The 19229-nt window shown below is 47.1% G+C and overlaps 1 protein-coding gene across 1 annotated transcript in view; it reads right to left on the bottom strand.

Annotated features, from left to right (window-relative positions):
* abca1a (ATP-binding cassette, sub-family A (ABC1), member 1A) overlaps positions 1-18948 on the bottom strand; it is a 37839-nt gene extending 18891 nt beyond the window's left edge. The window contains exons 1-9 of the mRNA XM_036516735.1: positions 18735-18948; positions 16990-17083; positions 13744-13885; positions 13411-13529; positions 8212-8333; positions 6758-6949; positions 4521-4610; positions 1008-1248; positions 531-670 (exon numbers count right to left, since the gene is read on the bottom strand). Of these exons, the coding sequence (XP_036372628.1) occupies positions 531-670; positions 1008-1248; positions 4521-4610; positions 6758-6949; positions 8212-8333; positions 13411-13529; positions 13744-13885; positions 16990-17083; positions 18735-18800 (1206 nt within the window). The 5' untranslated portion in view covers positions 18801-18948. The remainder of the gene's footprint in view (positions 1-530; positions 671-1007; positions 1249-4520; positions 4611-6757; positions 6950-8211; positions 8334-13410; positions 13530-13743; positions 13886-16989; positions 17084-18734) is intronic.
* Between the last annotated feature and the right edge of the window lie 281 nt (positions 18949-19229).

A 19229-nucleotide genomic window follows, 5' to 3' on the forward strand; every position in this document is an offset into this window, starting at 1 on the left:
AATGCATGGGGATTAAACTCTATTTTTACACACTGAACATTTCACAACAGCTCTCCCTTGGGATATGCATGTCCAAATGGTACAAACGCATTTTTCAAAGTTGCCATTCAATGAAATAAAACGTCTGCACTTTTACATAGTTACACAAGCATTACACATTTCTCAATGTCCTCTGAACGAGGTCTCAGAATGCACTGCTGTTTCAACCAACTAGAACTGCAGATTAGAATGGCTGTGTGAATGTATAATGTGTGTGGCACAATGTGTATTGCATAATTTGTAACATACAGTGTCGTATTATGTATAGTGTACAACGTGTACTATACAGTCACTGTCTAGATGTGTCACGCAGGGCCTCATGGGAGCTGAGCAGGCAGCGTTGCCTATATCTTGTGGGAGCGCTTTGTTCCTCACTGTGGCAGAACATTCCAGAACCATCACCCCCTCATTAAGCCAGTCTCCGCTCAATGGGGGGTTACTGTAAGTCGTCGGCCTTTTGCACACATGCTGGGGGGGGGACGATCTCTCACCTCCTTGATGATCCTCTGCGTGGCGGGCGTGTCGGGGGTGTAGAGGATCTTGCCCATCAGAAGAGGCTTCAGGGCCCGCCAGATCATTCGCGAGATGGGGCTGGACTCCAGACTCTTCATCATGTTGTTACAGTACGGAGCTGGGGAGGGGGCAGTCCCGAGACCCGAGGTGTTAGTACAACGTTTGCGTCTCTCGGCGAATTGTTTCCAACTGTGCTGACATTTTTTTTTTAGCTTTACAATAACGGCACTTGAATTTTTCTTACAGCTTGGTTCTAAACATACACATACCAAAGCAATATGCTGTGTTTCTGTACCTCTCTTTATACCCTCTTTACAAATGTATATTAAAAATACAGAAAAACACACAGTCTTTTAAGAATTTGGCCAATTCATATAGTAACTTGGCCCACGGGTGTAGTAACTTGGCCTGTCCTGCAATGTGTTTCGGTGAGGGCCCCCGACGGAGAGACTCACTGGAGGAGTTGTCGTAGACGGACACGGGCTCGTCCTCGCTGCTGTTGTGGTTGCCGAACAGGGCCTTGTAGTTGTTGTCCTCGTACCAGTTGAGGGACTTGATCTTGAGGCCACCGCCCTCGGGGTGCCCGCAGACGATGCGTGAGACGGCCTGGTACATGAGGCTGGGGGAGCCGGTGGCGTTGGCCGTCAGGTAGAGGACCTCGTTGCGCATGTCCCGCCAGCTCTTCATGCTGGCCAGCTGTGGGGGTGAGGGGGTGGAGGAGGGCATAGGTGAGAACAGAATGTGCTTCTTACTTCAGCTGCAGGGGAGGAGGGGGGCGGTGTTAAACTTCAGGCAACAACATGTAAGGGCGCCACATGCCTTCACACATTTTACACAGCACTCTAGTCATCTTCTTGAAGCACCGCAATAAACATGTTTCAGGTTTTCAAGGTTTTTATAAGACAGGTGTGATTGGGGCCAGGTTACTGTGTTTGAGGCTTGGCTAGCTGGAGGCACAGTATAAAGCAAAGGTGATGAAATGAGAAGGATCTTCATGTCTGTCGCAATTAGACATGTTACTACTACTGTTACCGCCACAGGGTGTATGTGATGCAAAGCATTCTGAATATCTGGTTTGGGGAGTTATCTGAAATAGGCATTTATGTAGACATCTATCACTACCATGGAAATATTGATTCTAATAAACGCCATTGTGTACAAGGAACTGTGTGCCGATTGTGTTATTCCGACAATAAAAGGAATTTTTGAAAACTGACTCTCCAAGGTTTTCATACATTCCTAATTCAAAAATACAAAAAATACAAAAGCTTTTATTTAAGATCATGGCATATAGTCATACACACTCAGGAGAGCAAAGGATGTTGGTCAGACTGAGAGTAACTTCACCTCAATAACAACCAATGAGAGTGAGGAACGCAAACTCATAGATTTCGCTGTAACTCGTGATACAAAGTCGGAATGCAAAGTCTTTAAAACACACGAAACGGAGTTCAAACAGAAAGCACATTCTGTAATATGTAGGTAATCCTGCGCTTTGAGAGGTGTGAAAGAGGGGTTATGAAAACCAGGGCTCTGTGCCACCTGCCCTGCAGTGACCCCCCCCAGCTGAGGGCCATTATCCCTCCATCACGAGTGGAGAACAAAGGAGGAACAGCAGCTGCAGGGAGAGTTACTGTCGGTCACTTCCAGACACGGGGAAAGTAGTGCAATCTGGCCAATCTCCAAGCGATGACCCCCCTCCCAACACACGCAACCCCAACACCAATCATAGTACAGCATCCTTCTTCCAGGCACGGTATGTCCCTTGTTCATTTTAAACAAGATTCCTTTTCTCGAGTAGTGGGGATGTTTTCGAGAGTGCCGTCAGGTCCGTTTTGCATAAACTCTGTACACGCGCTTCTCCGCCACTGTGTGTCGAGTGGTGGAAGGGCGCCAGGTGGGACATTTCCTGTTTTTTATTTTGGTTTTTCCTTTCCGCCAATGTGGCGAACAGATAAAGCCAAAGCGGACAGGCAACGGTGGCCACATCGCCGAGGGGCTAGTCACATGCTCTGGCTGGCGTCTGATGCGGCACCACAGAGACTGGGGCAGGGAGGGGGTGCTCACCTCAAAACATAGAGAAAAATGGAGAGCACTTCCCTGCCACTTCTTTCACATTCCCCAATTACACCCTTAGCCCCTCAGAGTCTCACACTCAACCCACCCCCTCTTCCCCCCAAATATTAATGTGTTAAAAACCAAATTTAGAACTTAGAATCCCACCCCCTCTTCCCCCCAAATATCAATGTAATCAGAGCTGAATTTAGTGCTTAGAATTTAGAACCGCGACCAAGCCGCAGGTGACCACCGTGCCAGCACGCGAACAGGCGCGGGGGCTCTGCCCCAGACAGCGTGGAACCTGCAGCCACTCTGCCAGCCACACGAGCCTTAGGGAGCTCTTCGTTAACAGGCTGAGTAATCTGAGACGCGGGGAACGACCTCGAGTGCCTTCCCCCCCGCGGGCCCGCAGAGGTTACTGTAGTTCAGCCACGCTGTAAGTTCTCTAGCAGGGAACAAAGAGAGCTCCCAGGGAGAGGGGGGCCGAGGAGGGGCTATCTGTTACTTCTTTCTTTAAAGGCATTTTAAGCACAGAATTTTCTTTTTAACTGTTTACCAGTTTGTATCTTGTCCTTAAGAAAAGCAATAAAAACGCGTGTTTTTTTTTGGCTTTGGGCATTCTCGTACATCCATAACGTATGGTAAATGGATCAGCAGAAATGACCACCAACGACCACCCCCGCCCCCACCTATCCCTCCTGCCAAAAAAAAAAAAAAAAATAGAAAAAAGCGCTGATGGCTCGCTGCCTCACACTAAACTATTCTGCTTATTCAGCTGGGCCGGGCTGTACGTCTCCCAGCCCTGACACTGGGAGCTGGGAGTCCCGCGGCAGGGTCCAGCTCCTGAAATGCGGCCCCCGGCACTGTACGGCCACTGTACGGACACGCGTCGCCGTGACGCCGCCGTCCTCCTGCCGGGCTACAGTTACACCGCAGTCGGCTGCGCTCCCATAAGCGGGGACACGTGACGTGTGGGGACATGGCAGCTATGCGGAGAAGCTGGACTTTTTATCCCGGCCTATTAAAAGGGGACAAACAGATCGAGCTCGAGGGCAAAGCAGCTGTTCGTCACAGCAGTCGCGACCCCTCCTCGCGTCCCACGCTACACCGGTGGCTCTGCGTCGCACCCTTGGTTCACCCCCCGCCAGCTGCTGAGCCCTCATTATCTGCTACAGAGTGTCACTCTGTACTTTTGTTGGCCACAAATGATTAACCCCCCCCCCCAATTGTAGGAATGCCAGACAGTGCGCCCTCTGATAAGGGCCGCTGTCTAACAGCCCCCCGTCAGGTGACAACATCCACTCACACAAAACAGGACACAGCGTGCAGACAGAGAGAATGGAGCAACAGTTGGGAGACCAAAGAAGAACACCAAAGGGTCTCATCGTTACTTTGAAACTACGGAAGAGGCCTTAAAGGACAAAAAAAGAAAACAGGAAACCACTGAGAACAGGAAAATATAGTAACCACTGATACAGATATCCTACTTCAGAGAACACAAAGGTAACATATAACTCCAGACTCAGGCTTTTGGCCAACACTGGAGCTCCTTCTAGAGTACTGGTTCCCAAAGAGGGATAGGAGTGCTTGGGCTGTCTCAGGGATTTTATTTAGTACTTCATTCATTAGCTCATTGCCCTTTAATTGTATTTTTCATAAGACACTGTCAAAGTTTTAGAGCTACTCCTGTTTCCTTAAGTAAGTGCAAAATCAGCCTCCAAAGCTGTCAGCACACAGACAGGCTTCACAGTGGACAGTAATGATGTGCCAGTGTGGCGTCTGGAGCCCTCTGTGCTGGCAGGGGAGTCTGGGGTCTCAGAAGGGGTACGTGATAGAAATAAAAGGAATACGAGACTGGGGATCCAGTGCTCTGAGGGCAATGTCTGACGTCTGAATCCGGGCATGCGTACCTCCACCGCCAGGGATCCCAGACTCTCCAGGAGACGGTCTGTGGCGACGGACACCTCCTGGACATACTTGGGGTCCGACTTCACGTCCTTCTGCAGGGACAAGAAAGGGGAGGGGAGAGGTCAGTTTGAGAGGGTGTTTGAGGCGTATCGGCTACTCTTCACAAGGCTCCCAAATCAAAATTTGAAACTTTTATGATGGTTGGCCTTTCAATGCCGTACATTGAAAACTGAGGCAGCTATCAATGTCGGGCATTTATGTAAATAATGTCAGAGAGGGCCTATAGTTTGGAGTTCTGAGAACAGCTCAAGAGTACCAAGGAAGGCATTTTATTTGTTTAATTTATTTTCCTTATGCTTATGTTTGCTAAGCAGTATCTCCATCAACCGACTGTTTGCTACACTAGAATATTCTACACACAATACTGGCATCTATGCGAGTATGTGAATTCTGAGTGAGGGTGTTCCAGGCAGTGCAAAACTGCAAAAAAAAAAAACTGAAAATAATTACCCAGTCAGCAATCACGCCCTCTTGATCTTATAATTTTGACATCGCGGGTAATAGTTCACTTTAGTTCTGGGTCTTTGGTGAAACTGTTCAGTGAGCCCTTTGTCATCTAGCAAACAAATAAACATCCAACCACATGCGATTGAGGAAAAGGGCTACATTCAGACAACTGACGCAACCGAATAAAAGTCTCATTGCTGCCCCCCCCCCCCAATGGTCTCCATGAACTCTGTAACTTATTAGAAACAAGGGAGGCATTCACCACAATGTGCCTGTCCTCCACCGAGGGAACAGAACACATCAACATGAGAAAGGGCTTGGACAGCCTCCTCAGATTATTCTTGCAAACATGATAATATGCATTCGCCACCACTGATCTCATTATTAACCGCGTCCTGGCATTTAGCGTTGTTATTTATGTAAACTTCGATATGCTCTTTATCGGGGGAAACGTTGAAAAAAAGGTGCCTCAGGGCCAAAATTCCGTGGCCCTGAGGCACCCTCACCCTGAGTGGACACAGATCCTCTGATTGTGTTCTAGAAACATCTAATAGAATTGCGGTAAACACATGGACAATGAAGCTGGAAGCATCTGGCATTGTGACGTGTTCGAAGTTTAAAGGCTGCTATATGCGTCCTCGCTGAATTAGATTGCGCAGCCAGCGTCTGTCCTCTCTGGTAATGTGTTCCCAGAATGATGCCGCGATTGCGTTTCCAGGGATTCCGAGTTGCGTTTGTTTTAGTTTGCCTTCTGTGTACCGTTTGCCGATTAGCGGGGGGTCAGCGTGTGCAATATTGCGCACTCTCTCAAGGTCCCTGTTGGTATACAGACGCAAGCACGTACACTTTATATGGGGGAATACGCATGAGTTAACACCAATCGCTGGTGTTTCACTGGCCTGCTAGCCAGGTACAGTAGTTGAGCTTTATTTATCCGTTTGTTTGTTTTTTTAGCAAACTGCAAACGAATTCTTTAATCTACCTAGATTTATTCTCCTACCGAACAGCCTCTCTAAAAAAGCCTTTCCAGTTTTCCTGCAGGATTACCAAGAATCCTATAGCAAAAGCCCATTGGCTTACACTGTGGGATATTTATGACAGAAAAGTTCCTCCTTAATGAACATGCATTGAACATGCATTGATTCAGCCTTGGTTTTTCCCCAGCATAAATTTGAACTAAGAGTGTGAACAGCTTGAGCTGGGCAGGAGGCCCATACCAAGGTGTCTGCAATGATTATAGAGTAGTCCAATTACCGTACTTCTTGATTTTTCATTGTTGGTTTTCTTTTCTTTTAGTTTGTGCTTTAGTCCTTCCATCAATGAACTGTATACATATGTATGTACTATACAATGTACTGTAGATAACAGTCAGCTGGTTGGGTTTGGAAGGTGCAGGTTGTTGGTGTGGGGCATGGGAGGATCTTTCCTTGTACGTTTTCTGTGTAAAGCTTTTTGTACTGATAAAACTATTAATCACAAATATCAGGATGATGTGTCGCAAGACTAGAATTTCCTGGGGACATATTTGGTGGCTTTCCAGAAAAAAAATCACAAAACCTAAAATAGCATCAAAAAGCACGAATAAAATTTTCAGCCACTTCCTCTCGTTCAGTAAGAGCAGGGGGGTGCACTGTGAACGTTTCGAAGTGCAGTTTTCCAGAGATGACGTAAATGATAAAATCCCTGAAAGTGGCACTGTAATGTTTCACGGGGACGGACTGGCTGCGCTCACCCGTATGGGTTTCAGGAAGTCCAGGTTGGACAGGAAGTGACTCTCGGCCTGGTTGAGCCACGGCGTGGAGGAGGTGCAGAGGATGTCCTGGGTGAGCAGCATGACGCTCCTGTCTGAGATTGTCACAAAGTCTTCCAGCAAGGTGGTGTTGCACATGTCCCTCAGATGAACGCCGAATCCTTTGATCAACACCTGGGAAAACGGACAATGACAGTTACGGGGCAGAAGTGTTACAGAAAAGGGGTTTGGCTCACTGACATTTGAGGCCGCTTGTAACAGAAACTTGATTACGCACTGATTCACAGCTCAGGAATGGCACAAAAGGGGCTCAAATTATGTGGTTATCAGTTGTTTTCAACAGACCTTCTGGTTTGTGAATGTGGGGTTAAAGCTTTGGTCAGAGAGCGGGCTCAGTTTGAGCTCAGCTCCGGCAGCAGTGTACGAACACTGCGGAATGTTCCGGATTGTCCCAGATGACAGCATCAGATAATCCTCCATTGTGACATCATTATTATGTTCTTTGCGGTTGCCAGTAAATGAGGAGGACAGATAACTGAAGGACTTGTCTGCACCCTCGGGACCCTCGACCCGCCCCCACCCCTAACTGGCCACCTCCTCGGCAGCTGCCTCGCAGCGTTCACCCTTCAGGAACACGATGTTTCGGGATGAGTCGCACGTGCACACCGCCGTGTGCGGAGAGGAAGGGGCGGACCCACCCCAGCCTTCCCAAAGATAAGGGCCTGCTCCTCTTCAGTAAACAGGGAGGGCCCTGAACCGTTAACGCTATGAAAAGCTAATTCGTTTAGACTGATGCAATTTGCAATCGCACAAAATATCCAGTGGGAGGTCATTACAAAATATGCCATTCCACTGCTCCCTTTTTTCACAAGCGAAAAGGGAGAAACCCTGGAATTTCAATCGCATAAAAACATTATCATGGGTAATGTCTCAGGGGAACCTTCAAAGGCACTGCAGAGAATGAAGGTGATTCTTCGATGCTGCTCCTAAACTGGTCTTTTACGGGAAAGGACAAGGGAAGGAGATGATGGATAGTAAGCATTCCCTCAGACTGCTTAATAGATGCGAAACGTGGCTCCAACCTCCCCTGCACGTGCTCACATGAGGGGGGGGAGGGGGGTGCGGGGGGCTGCCGGGGAGGGGGGCCGGTCACATGACCATTGGCAGCAAATCACAGAGTTAGCCAGTGTTTCTACCGGGCAGGGATTTATTTCAGGCAAGTGCTGAGCCACGGGCGTAACGGACCCAAGGTATTTCACGATAGATCCATTCCCTCCGACCCAGAAATGTCATTGATGCTGCCTCTCTCCACATATGTTAAACCACAAAAGAGAGGGCCGCGGGCTTTTTTGAGAGTGAGCAGAAGAATGCAGCGTGGGGTGGGGGTGGGGTGGGGGGGGTAGGCAGAAGGAGGAATACTGGTGCTCTCCCCTCACCTTTTCCAGGTTCACGTCGGCCTCCACGATCTCCCGGACGGCGTGCTGTGAGAGCGAGGCATTGCGCTCCAGGAACGACGACAGGGTCTCATTGTCGCGGAGGAAGTCCTTCAGCTTGAAACCTGAGGAGAATAATTACACAGGCTCTTTAGCACGCGGGGGAGAGGACGTCACCAGCAAGCGGCTCGCGGGAGAAGAGGCTATATTCTCTAAGGAAATTAAGCACAAGAATCTCATGCAGCAGATAACTTGAATAACACATGATGCAAATGAAAAGTTGCAAATTAAAGTTCCAACTGTAGAAGGTACACCTCATTCTAACAGACCACCAATTCAAAACTTTATCAAAGGTTTATGAACAACAGTCCAAGTGCACAACAGCTTTGTCCCATCTTGTATAGGTTACAGGGTATGGGTTACATTCAGGAGGTTTGGCTCTGCAGTAATATAATTGGTGGCAGGGGTTTACATTGATCATATCTTTGAGTGAGAAGGCCTGTTTTAACTGGATAAGGAAAGCCTAAAGGGAGTGGCTGGATTCAGGGGAAGTGGGCAACATTGCCAGCCGGCGGCTTCAGGGAGCTCTTTGTTCCGTGCTGTGTCAGAACATTCCAGAACCACCACCTCCGCATGAAAATCAGTCTGAGGCCCTCTCTCTGCTCAGCTGGGGGTTACTGTAGGTTGTTCCCCTTTAGCCTACATCAGGGAGGAATTCCCTGGCAAGCCAAACGCTGAAATGAAAATCAGCTAGCTCTTCTGCTACCCCCTCCCCGAGGAGAAGACTGACAATAACGCTTTTCGGTGTGTTGGTTTGGAAAGCCGCAGCGTTACAGTAACGCCGCGCAAACGCTTGCCTGTTATCAAACACTGTGGCACGCCACCAACTTCTCCCGCAGCAACACGGAGCAGAAATAATTTGCTGCTGCTCGGCTCAAGGGAGGACAGGCAGGCATTTGAGGAGCCGAGGGACCCGGGCCAGGGCATTAAATGGCTCCCTGAGGCCCGCAGCAATGCGATTGGGGACATCTAATGCACTGTAATGAGTCGTGCGCTTCTGCCAGCCAAGAGCACCCAAGAACGCTTTCTCTCGATTTTCGGCGACATGTCGCGGCGGCATTTCCGCAGCCCGGCCGAAACGCCGCAAGAGGGCCACCCGCGGGGGCGTCTGCCTGAGCCCTTCCCAGCCTCTTGGACCCGCGTAACCCGGTTCATGCCCCAGCTGACACTGGGAAAACTCAATGACCCCACAGTCGACGGAGAACAAATGCTGGAAATGTGTCTGGCCGATGCCCAGCCCGCGCGGGAAAGGGACAATAAACAGGAGATGCCGGATTCCTGAAGCATAACCCCCCCACCCCCCCACCCCGCCCCGTGGGATATCAAAGGAGATTTCTGAGAAAGGAGGTCAAGGGGCTGGGAGGGAGAAGGCGCCTGTCTGGGCGTACTTCTGAAGGCCATCCTCTCCGAGGATATGCACTCCCAAAAGCACTACCTTTAATGAGCTACGATCTCCAGTTTAGCATCAGGTTTTGGTCAATCAATAAACAGATGAATAAATACAAAAAGAGGTTGAGAAATATCACACTATTGTTTTCTTCATGGTGTTAATTTAAGAGTTGCTAAAACCATGTGTGTTTACTGTACTTTTTCCGCATTCTTCTTTTTCTTTTTCAATACACAAACAGTGGCAGCTGACAGGGAGATTCCAAAATAGGGGCACGTTTGAAGCGCTGTGTGTTAAAAAAAGTATTCTGAACCTGAGCGATTTAATGTAAAATCATGGCTAAGATGCCTCGCTGGATAATCGATTCCATTCGCTCTCTGCGTTTTCCAATAATCAATTACTAATTGGCACGAGCGAAGCCCCAGGGTGCCTCCGGTGCTAAAGCTGGTCAGCACCAAAGCATGATGATCTATAAAACCTCATAGCGCTGCAGTGCATCTAGCAAAGAGACCCGCTTCTCACACACCGAGGCTTCTCCCTACTCCTCAAGCCACTTCAGAGAGTAAAATTCAGACATTATGCAATGTATCACAGACAGGAAAATGAGCTAAAATGGTCTTTATGCAATTGGACTCTTCTTCCAGAGGAAGAACTACTCTGCACCCAGCTACCTACAGTTAATCATTATACCCAAGAAGTTGCAACAACCTAAAATGCTGAAGCCCCGGCCACTTAGCTGACCAGTTAATGAGAGGGAGGGAGGGAGCCATTAGCCTTCTTCCCTAAGAACAAGAATGGAGACGCGCCAGTGAAACTGTGTCATAGTTATGCAACACTTAATGTTAGTGAAAAAACGTACCATTTCTATTAATAAGAATAGAGCCAATTGCCTCTGTGCTACATGGATCTACTGTGTTGTAATGACAACCTTGCTCCATTTCTTGCTGAACATGATTGCACTAACATGCACATCTCTTCCATGACTTACAACATATTCTACAGCTGTTACCCATATTATTAAAGAAATAAATGGCATAATAATATTTCTAAATATTTCTAGATATGTGTTAAAAATACATTATAAATACATTAAAAATGTGTTATGCATTACAAATGTGGCAGTTACATTTTCCATATATAACAGCATACATTTTAAATTATGTGCTTTCAACATTCTCTACGATATATTCATAAAATCATAAATCAAAGACACAATAATAATTATATGTGCATATATAATAGATATATTCTGATATACACTGAAAATCATTTTGATTTATGGACTTATCCAATATGTGCTCATTGGAAATGTCAGTTTTCACTTAATGGTCGAACATACTTTGACTTTTGATCTTGGTCTTACTGAATTTTTCAAGAAGGCATCCACTGAAGGTTGGAGATCAATACCGCTTTCAAACATCCAATCAGACGCAATTAAAATTTTCTAATGCAGAAATAATGCCTCTAGGCATTATGGAATGGCAGACAATCCAGGGAAGCTTATCTGGTGCGGCAATGTTTTACGATGCAAACGAGTCCGATATGGACCAATGTTTTGGCTCTCAGGTAGCCAGAGTTATATTATCCACTTTACGGAAACCGTGATTAATGAGCTTTACTACTGATTACTAGGCACATCGCTGATGCTGGTGTTACAACACAAAACAGTCAACATTCAACCAAAAAAAATTGTGACAGGTCAGCCCATGACAGCATGTCAACTTCCAATGGGCCAGATCTGCCAAAGCAGATGCTTTCTCCACACACACTTCCCATATATAAAAGCTAAGAGACAAATTCAGCTTGGTACATAGGAAAATTTGAGCTGACTGAAAAAAGGAGTAAGCAATAAGTGCTTACTTTGTGTCATTGATCAACCGGATCATGATTCACTCAAAGAAGAGCATACTTTTTCAGAGCTACCCTACTTTATTCAAAAAAGCACATGACCTGTTTAGGTCATGTAGTGTACTGCGGTTTACTAGTTGTAGTTAACTTCCACTGAAAGCAAATGGGAGTCAAGATACTCAAAAAACAAGTGCTTGAGTTTGGCAGTAGTGTGCCAACAATGAAGATATTATGAACCGTACAATAAAGAGTAAATGTGCATCTATTTTACACATACAGGACAATTTCTTCTCACTTTATTGCACATCATCGTGGCCTTTTTCTCAGGTTCAACTCATTTGTATTTTCAAACTCAACAGCAGGACACAATGAACAGCCTTTCTCCTGATCCAAGCGAGGTGGTCTTTGTCTTTGGGGAGCTTGGGGACTTCCGGCATATATTGTAAAATTAAATCTCTTGCAGAGCCGAACCAGGAGGTGAAGCACCTCACCATTTTCAGCCAACACACGTTTGCCGGAACTCGGCGAAATCTTCAACCATCTTCAGCTGAGAGGAAACAGGACCATCTTCCCTCCCTTGAGAGTTCCACTCCCAGTGCTCCTCGGAGAGAACGGTAGCAGAGGGCAGCGGTATCGCTGATCTCCTCCAGATGGGAACTCGCTGTTCCTTTCCAAGAGGCTTAAAACAAACGTGTATACAAACGGTTTCCCTGTTCCTGAGCTGCCGATGGGGGGATAAGGTTCGGCCAAAGAAAGTGATTGTGAATGGCCAGCAAGGATAGACTTTTAACCTAAAAAAATGAAGGTTAAAAAGTAGGCCAACACAGTGAGACAGAAAGCAGCAACAGGGTTGCGTCTACCCAGAATGCCTTTCGATCAATAGTCCTGGGAGAAGTGCCCACGATGTCAAGCCAGACACTTACCCTGCTATGATTTGTTTTTTTGCAGAACAGCGTGTGTTTTTGACGCACTAGTGATACGTCCTCAAGGCACCTGTGCCAACCGGCGGCCCCACAGGCGCCAGCCAAAAAACACAACCAGCACGGTGGGCCAGATCGATCCCCGTGTCTGGGGGCCTCACTGTTTGGGGTGAGTGCGGAGTCACGCCAGAGGGGCAGGGAGGGGAGAGGTTACGGACAGCTCGGCAGGGGCGCCCCCTGCACGTAGCAGACTAAAACAAATTACAGTGGCAGTTAAGAATCTGCATCCTGTTATGAAGGGCGTGGGTGTCGGGATGCCTTCCTGTCAGTTATGGCACCGGTCCCGGCCGGGGGGTCGAGGTTAGGCCCGGAGCAGACCTGGCAGAAGCCACTGGGCGTGGCTGGGGGGGGGGGGGGGGGCAGAGGGGGGCGGGGTGCCGCGACTCCCCCTTGCCCTGCTCTCTGCTTTTCGCCCGCTCTCACTCTCGCTCTCATTCCTCGCGGTGGCTCAGGGACACCCTACTTTCCCTCTCGCATAACCCTTCGATGTTATGTCTGCTCGGATTACTCCGCGGCTGGGACACTAAAGCAGAGTGCTCGGGGGTGATTAATGACCAGCGGCTGTAAACAGCCACGAACCTGATATCCAGTCACCTCGATATAACGCTTTTTGAAGACCTCTTTCCATTTACTTCTGTTAAATGAGCTACAGTAAACACCACAGCTTTGTTAATGCCCCCATTTCCTAAACAGTGAATGGGGATTTTGAGGGGTTCACAAATGGCTACGCAAAAACACACAGGCCATAATGCCCATAGCCTGTTAGCCAGAGACGAACCTGAGGTCACGCCCCGGATTCCTGTTGGTAATTGGCATGCCACCCTGGGGTCTGGTTGCAGACCTAATGAAGGTCAGCGGCCATTTCTGTAGGTGACGGTTAGCCCCCCTGCCTGGCTTCGCAGCAGGGGAGAGTGCGAGTGCTCCTACCTGCCGTACGCTGCTGCATGTTCCTCAGGGCCCGGACCAGGCCCTTGAAGCCCTCGAAGCTCTTGTCGTTCTGGCTGTACAACAGAATCTTCTTGGCGTCGGTGAACAGGCGGGAGATTCTGTACAGATTTGCAGAGGAGGTGAAAATACATGGTCAATATGGCATGCAGGTGGGCAAAAAAAAACCTGAAAATGACAATTAACTGCATGTTTTATCTATGTATATGTCACTTTAGGCTATGTCTATGCCTATGCTTTTTGGATTTTACCACAGAATCTTGCTTTCAGAGCACGGTCTCAGGTGCACCAGCGGAGCGCGGGCTGCATACTCACATGGAGTCGTTGAAGTTGCCCACCACTCCAGGGGACTCCCCGGGGGTCGGGTAGCGGAAGCAGGGGTTGTTGGCGTTGCAGATGATGCCCTGGACCCAGGGCAGTGTCCCCGCCGAGGGCATGGCCTTGTTAGGGAAGTGACCTGGGGGGTGAATGAAGGGCAGTTAAACACCACCACATCACTGTATCCTCTGTGACCTGCCTCAATGCCAGAAATGGAGAGGGGATATTTTCTGCAGTTTCATCAGGAGTATTTTTGTTACTTTTTTCCTTTTTTCTGACTCATGAATACATTGTGAGTAAGAACACATACATGCAAAAGGGCACAAGCTAAAAGCAGACCAAATGGACAAAGACAGGTGAAAAAATATTGACAATACAAACAACAGTAAATGGCAATATGCTTCTGCTCTCTGACTGCTGAGCTGTCTCCACAGTAAGCCTGCAGGAGTTGAAACTGATGTGGCTATGATTAATTTAAGCTGTTTTGTCAGTTACTTCATCAGCCAATGGATTTGTCCAACAGAATTGGCCGGAAAAAGGCTGAGCTGCAATGCCGGGGCACATCTTATGAGTGGTTCACCTGCGCAGAGCATGAATAGACAGCAGGCCTGGGCTCAGAGATTGTCTTATCAACAGGCTACCAGAGCAAGATGACCGACGTGATGGTGCCCTCTAACCTGGCAGACCTTATCTGCAGAGCGATTGGCTCACCGGGCCACCCGACCTTAGCCCCCACAGTCCCTCTGAAAAAACTTGCAGCCCGTTTGTGTGAGGAGTCAAACAACGCGGGGTCCGCTATCGGGCAACCTTAAGACTGCCAACTGGCACACTGCTAAGGCAAACAAAGACTGATAAGATAAACACCTGGACCTGGGATTAGCGGGATTTACTTCTGTAAGTCCGGTGTGCACTGGTGTGCTCTTTAAAACAAAACTAATTTAACTGTCCAGCTTTTACAGTCAGCAAATATAAGGCACTTATTCATAGTTTTTTGCCTTTCTTCTGTCTGTAAAGTTCTTAAATTTAGCTTTATGAGAAATAGCCTTTCCTTTCTTTTGCAGGGCACCTTAATGTAGTTATGACTCAACAAAACTGAGCATGTACTAGAAGTTTGGAGCTTGAGAAATGCAAGCCGCCATCTTGTTTATGGAAGGAATTCGAGGGAGATTCACGTGCTACGTGACTCACACCCAAGCTATCTCTGACCCCACTCCAAAAACAAGGTATTTTTAAGCAGAACTGGAAAACAATTGGCTGCATTCACTTTTCCTTTCAGGCTCTGAAGAGGAACAAATTACAAAATGCTACTACACGATGCCTCCTCAAAAACAGGAGGGGGGAATCTTAAATGCCATATAAAAAAGACATCATTTCAAGCTTGACATAACCTGATCTCTTACAGGGGGAAAAGAAAGTCACTGGGCTTCATTGTAAGCCACATTCACTAATTCTGAACAGTTATAAACATTTTCTCTCCAGTCAAAAGAATGGCAGGATATTTAAGGAAACCAATCAGTAACCCAACCAAACAAATTTATCACTGGACATATAAGCCACTGTAGGAACAGTTATAACTTGTAGGAGCAAAGCTTCTTTCGTAAATTCATAGGCTTTGAGAAGACTCTGCCTGGGATGACATGAACCATTAAAATCTTGCGAAGTTTAACCATGAGATCGGGGGCAGTAAGACATCATAAATTTAAACACCCATAAAACTCACATTTTGATCAGTGAGAGTTGGCAGTCAGAACCCAAATGAAAGAAAACAAAACTGAAATATTTTCAGCTGAATTGAACTTTTTTTAAGCAATGACGAACAATAGCATTTACTTTCAACGGTTTTCAACTACAGAGTTCTTTATCCCCTGGTTTTTGCGTTTTGTCCTTGAGATTTCCACGAATGAGACCTAACCTCATCAGCTCAGCAAAACAAATAATGAACATCGCTGTGGGCTGTTTTAAGACCCGAACGCTGACGAAATGACCTTGGACTGGGAGACATAAATAAGCGTCATTCCACACCTCATGTTACCAAGGATCTTTGGGGCAGGTCATTAGCTAAATGAAAAATATTTTAAAAACTAATTTCAAAAGGGAGACCCATGGCCTTGTTTGGAGTATTGTGACATTGCTTTGACCCATAGTTCTGGTCACAAGTGAAAAACAAAACCGAGAAGCATTCATTCAATTTATTTGTATTGGGTGTCAAGAGGACTAGGCAATTAAGAAATTTAATAATACCTTGTATCCGCTAGATAATTATGAGATATTGGTAAACTCATTTTGACTTGCCCTTTCAGAGATTGCGTAGACCTAGTGGCACACAGAATCAACATGCTTTCCACTGCATGTTTGCAGATAACAGATGTCTGCTATCTAGGCTGTTCTAACCTCTCTTGAGAGAAATTCGATTAGGGGGTCATAAACTTCCCATAAAAACTAGACTGCTTAAATGACATCCGCTGACTGCACTTGAGAAGAAGTTCAATGTTGGGGCATATCTGGATCCTTCCTTAGAAACTTCTAAATAAATCTAAATGGACTCACCGGGTATGGGACAAAGGTTATCTTTTCATTCTGTTCTCGGTCGCTGCTGTGTTATACTGAATACACACTGTGCGCTGCCTACGACTGTCTCAGTGGAACATTTCAGATGCAGCCAATTGTCTCTGAGAATAACTGACATAGCATAATATTTCATGTGTTGCCCTGTGTGTCCATCTGAAAGATCTGTCTCTATGTTCACTTTCAGAACGACACAAAGGCCCAACAGACAATTGTGGTTGTGGCGGAAAATGACCGCCTTGCACCGTGTCTTGTGACCCGTGACTCATGCGGTCGGAGATCTGTGACGTGTGGAATGTTCCGCACTAACACCGATGGCCTTATTCACTGGGCTGCCGTTCTGAAATGACAACGAGGCTTGGTTCTCGTCTGCAATTCCAACGGCTAGCTTGACCGATCAGCTCAAAGTACCTCAAAGTGAGAGCCTATATCCCTTTTTTGAAATTCTACAACCTACTCCCACTACACATTTTCTGACAGGAAATCCTGTGAAAGGGCATCTTGTTTTCTTCCTCAGAATCTCCAGCTGGCTGTAGCCAACACAGCAGTGCAGCTAGCCAGCAAACTCAAAAAGCTTGCCACCCAAGCCTTGTTCTCACTCCAATATGGCCGCCAGTATGAATAGGCTCAGCTGCTGTTATAACAGTGCACGTTGCAGACTGGCGCAAGGTTACTTACATTCATGTTGCTCGTAGGGAGGGTAATGCAGCCTCACGGATATCAAGATGAAGAAGATGAAGAGGGGCCATACTATCTCGATCAGTAGCTGGAGCTACAATGCACAAACAAAAAACAGGGGAGGTGAGAAGGCAGGTCAACATTTAAGATGAAATTGCACCCTAAAAGCTCATTATTCAAGTGCCACAAAGTGTGAGGGGGTTCCTGGACTTTTGACCTGGAGAGCTCTCAAGCCAATCAGTGCACTGCCCTTCTTCAACCTGAAGCCTCAGTGTTCTACAGAAACAATGCAATTGTTTCATCAAACTTCTGCATTAGGAATATTAATCCATCATAGGTTACAGAGGTAATAACTAGGGCCACGAAGCCAACAGCAAAACAGTGCATTCTTTCCACCACACATGGTGATCAGTACAGTGCACAGTCAGCACAGCCCAATATAACCTGCTGAGAGTTGTCTGGAAATGAAGGCAGTGGGAAGCAATGTGATTGCCTTACCAGATAGATTCATGAGACAGGGGGAGTGAAAGAAAGGAGGAGAGATAGAGAGAGAAAAAGGGAGGGAGAGAGAATGAATAGGAATGAGGTAGAAAAGAAGAGAGAGGGAGAGAAAGGGAGAAAAGAGGAGAGATAGAGGAAGAGAAAGGAAAAAAGAAAGGGTGAGAGGTGGACAGATATTAAAGAAGAGATGGAGAAAGGAGGGGAGAGAAAGAAAAGGGAGAGAGAGAGAGAGACACACATCGGCGTGGTTGTGCTGTGCTTGTCAGGTTTTCCATTGTTGTAAGTCTGACAGTGTTCTATGCTTACGATGTCAGCACCATTTGTGTACACAGACAAACACAGGTGATGGGATGAAGAGACTTCTAACAGCCTGTGACAACAGATACTAAGCAATGAGATCAACAATTAGCCCTCGCCTTAACAATAGGGGGTAACAGAAGCGGCTCGTCATCATCCGTTTCATGGGGTGGGGGTGTAGAGGAGGGGCTCTTCCATTCACTAACGCGCTTATCAGCTGCCCCCTCCGCCCCCCCCTCTAATCCCCAGACCGACCCAGCCGCCCCATACATCTGCTCCCCTTGTCCCCCCAACAGCTGCTGTGCCCCAAACGTCCTCCCCTTGGCATGTGTTTCTGTGTGTGTGTGACTGTGTGTGGGTGGAGCCTAGAAATCCTATTCTGATTCTGAACATGTACCCAAACGTTCTTTACTTAACATGTGCTCAGAATGCAAATTGGGACAGATTAATATATAATATTACAATAGATAGTGATTTCAGAGCGGAATGCCATGTGCAGCCAGCACCTTTGAACATATATATGGACTGCTAGTGCTCTTCAGGTACTTCCACAACTAGTTAGTCTTAAATTCATACCCCCAGTTAGATAAAACAAAACCCTCTGATTGGAACTCAAATGATTCACTGCTAGTGAAAATACTATGTTTTACGTACCAAATCAAGATCAATGAAATTCTCTAACCAAATGCACTCTTCTAAAAATGGTGTGCTGTCACATAAATGACAAAAAAAAGAAAATTCTGAATTTAACCCCAAACCCCAACCTTTCTGCATTTATTTCCCCCTGCTCTGCAAGTGTTTACACTGAGACAGGAGTCTCCATCAACTCAGACTGCGTGTTCCACTAAATTTCAGCATCCATTAACCATTTACCCTCTGCACCGTCTCTACAGGGTGAGAATGCACAACCCAACGGCCTTATGGCGAAAGAGGCAGCGGGGACGTACTGTTTGTCTCCTTCTGTAGGTGAAGTTCTTCCACAGGAGCAATCCCAGCTGGGTTGAGACGGACATCTTGCCTGCGGACTGCTCCCCCAGCGCACTCCGGCTCTCAGCTGCAAAGACACGGCACGGTTGGACCAAGGGAAAGATGCGCACCGGCACTCTGAGGCTCCCGGGCAAAGTGCGCCTGCCTATCTCAAACTGACGAGGCCGCCTCAGCGTGCCCCCACATTTTATGTGGGCCGTGGCCCATGCCCCCAGGTCCCGAACCGGCAGAGGCACGCTGTTGCACAAAAAACACACAGGGACTTAGATCCGCAAATATTCATCAGGCCACTGGCACGTTCAGGGGTACCACCTACACAGCTTCCACGGTTTGTGTTTGGTTACCTTTGTAAACAGGTGGTGGCAAACACCCAGGAAAGCCAAATGAATCGCCTTTACAAAACAAACGGACAAATAAAAAAAGTCATAACTACTTTTAACTGAGGTGAAATATTG

This window comes from Megalops cyprinoides, chromosome 22 (assembly GCF_013368585.1).
Source record: "Megalops cyprinoides isolate fMegCyp1 chromosome 22, fMegCyp1.pri, whole genome shotgun sequence".
Lineage (NCBI taxonomy): Eukaryota > Metazoa > Chordata > Actinopteri > Elopiformes > Megalopidae > Megalops > Megalops cyprinoides.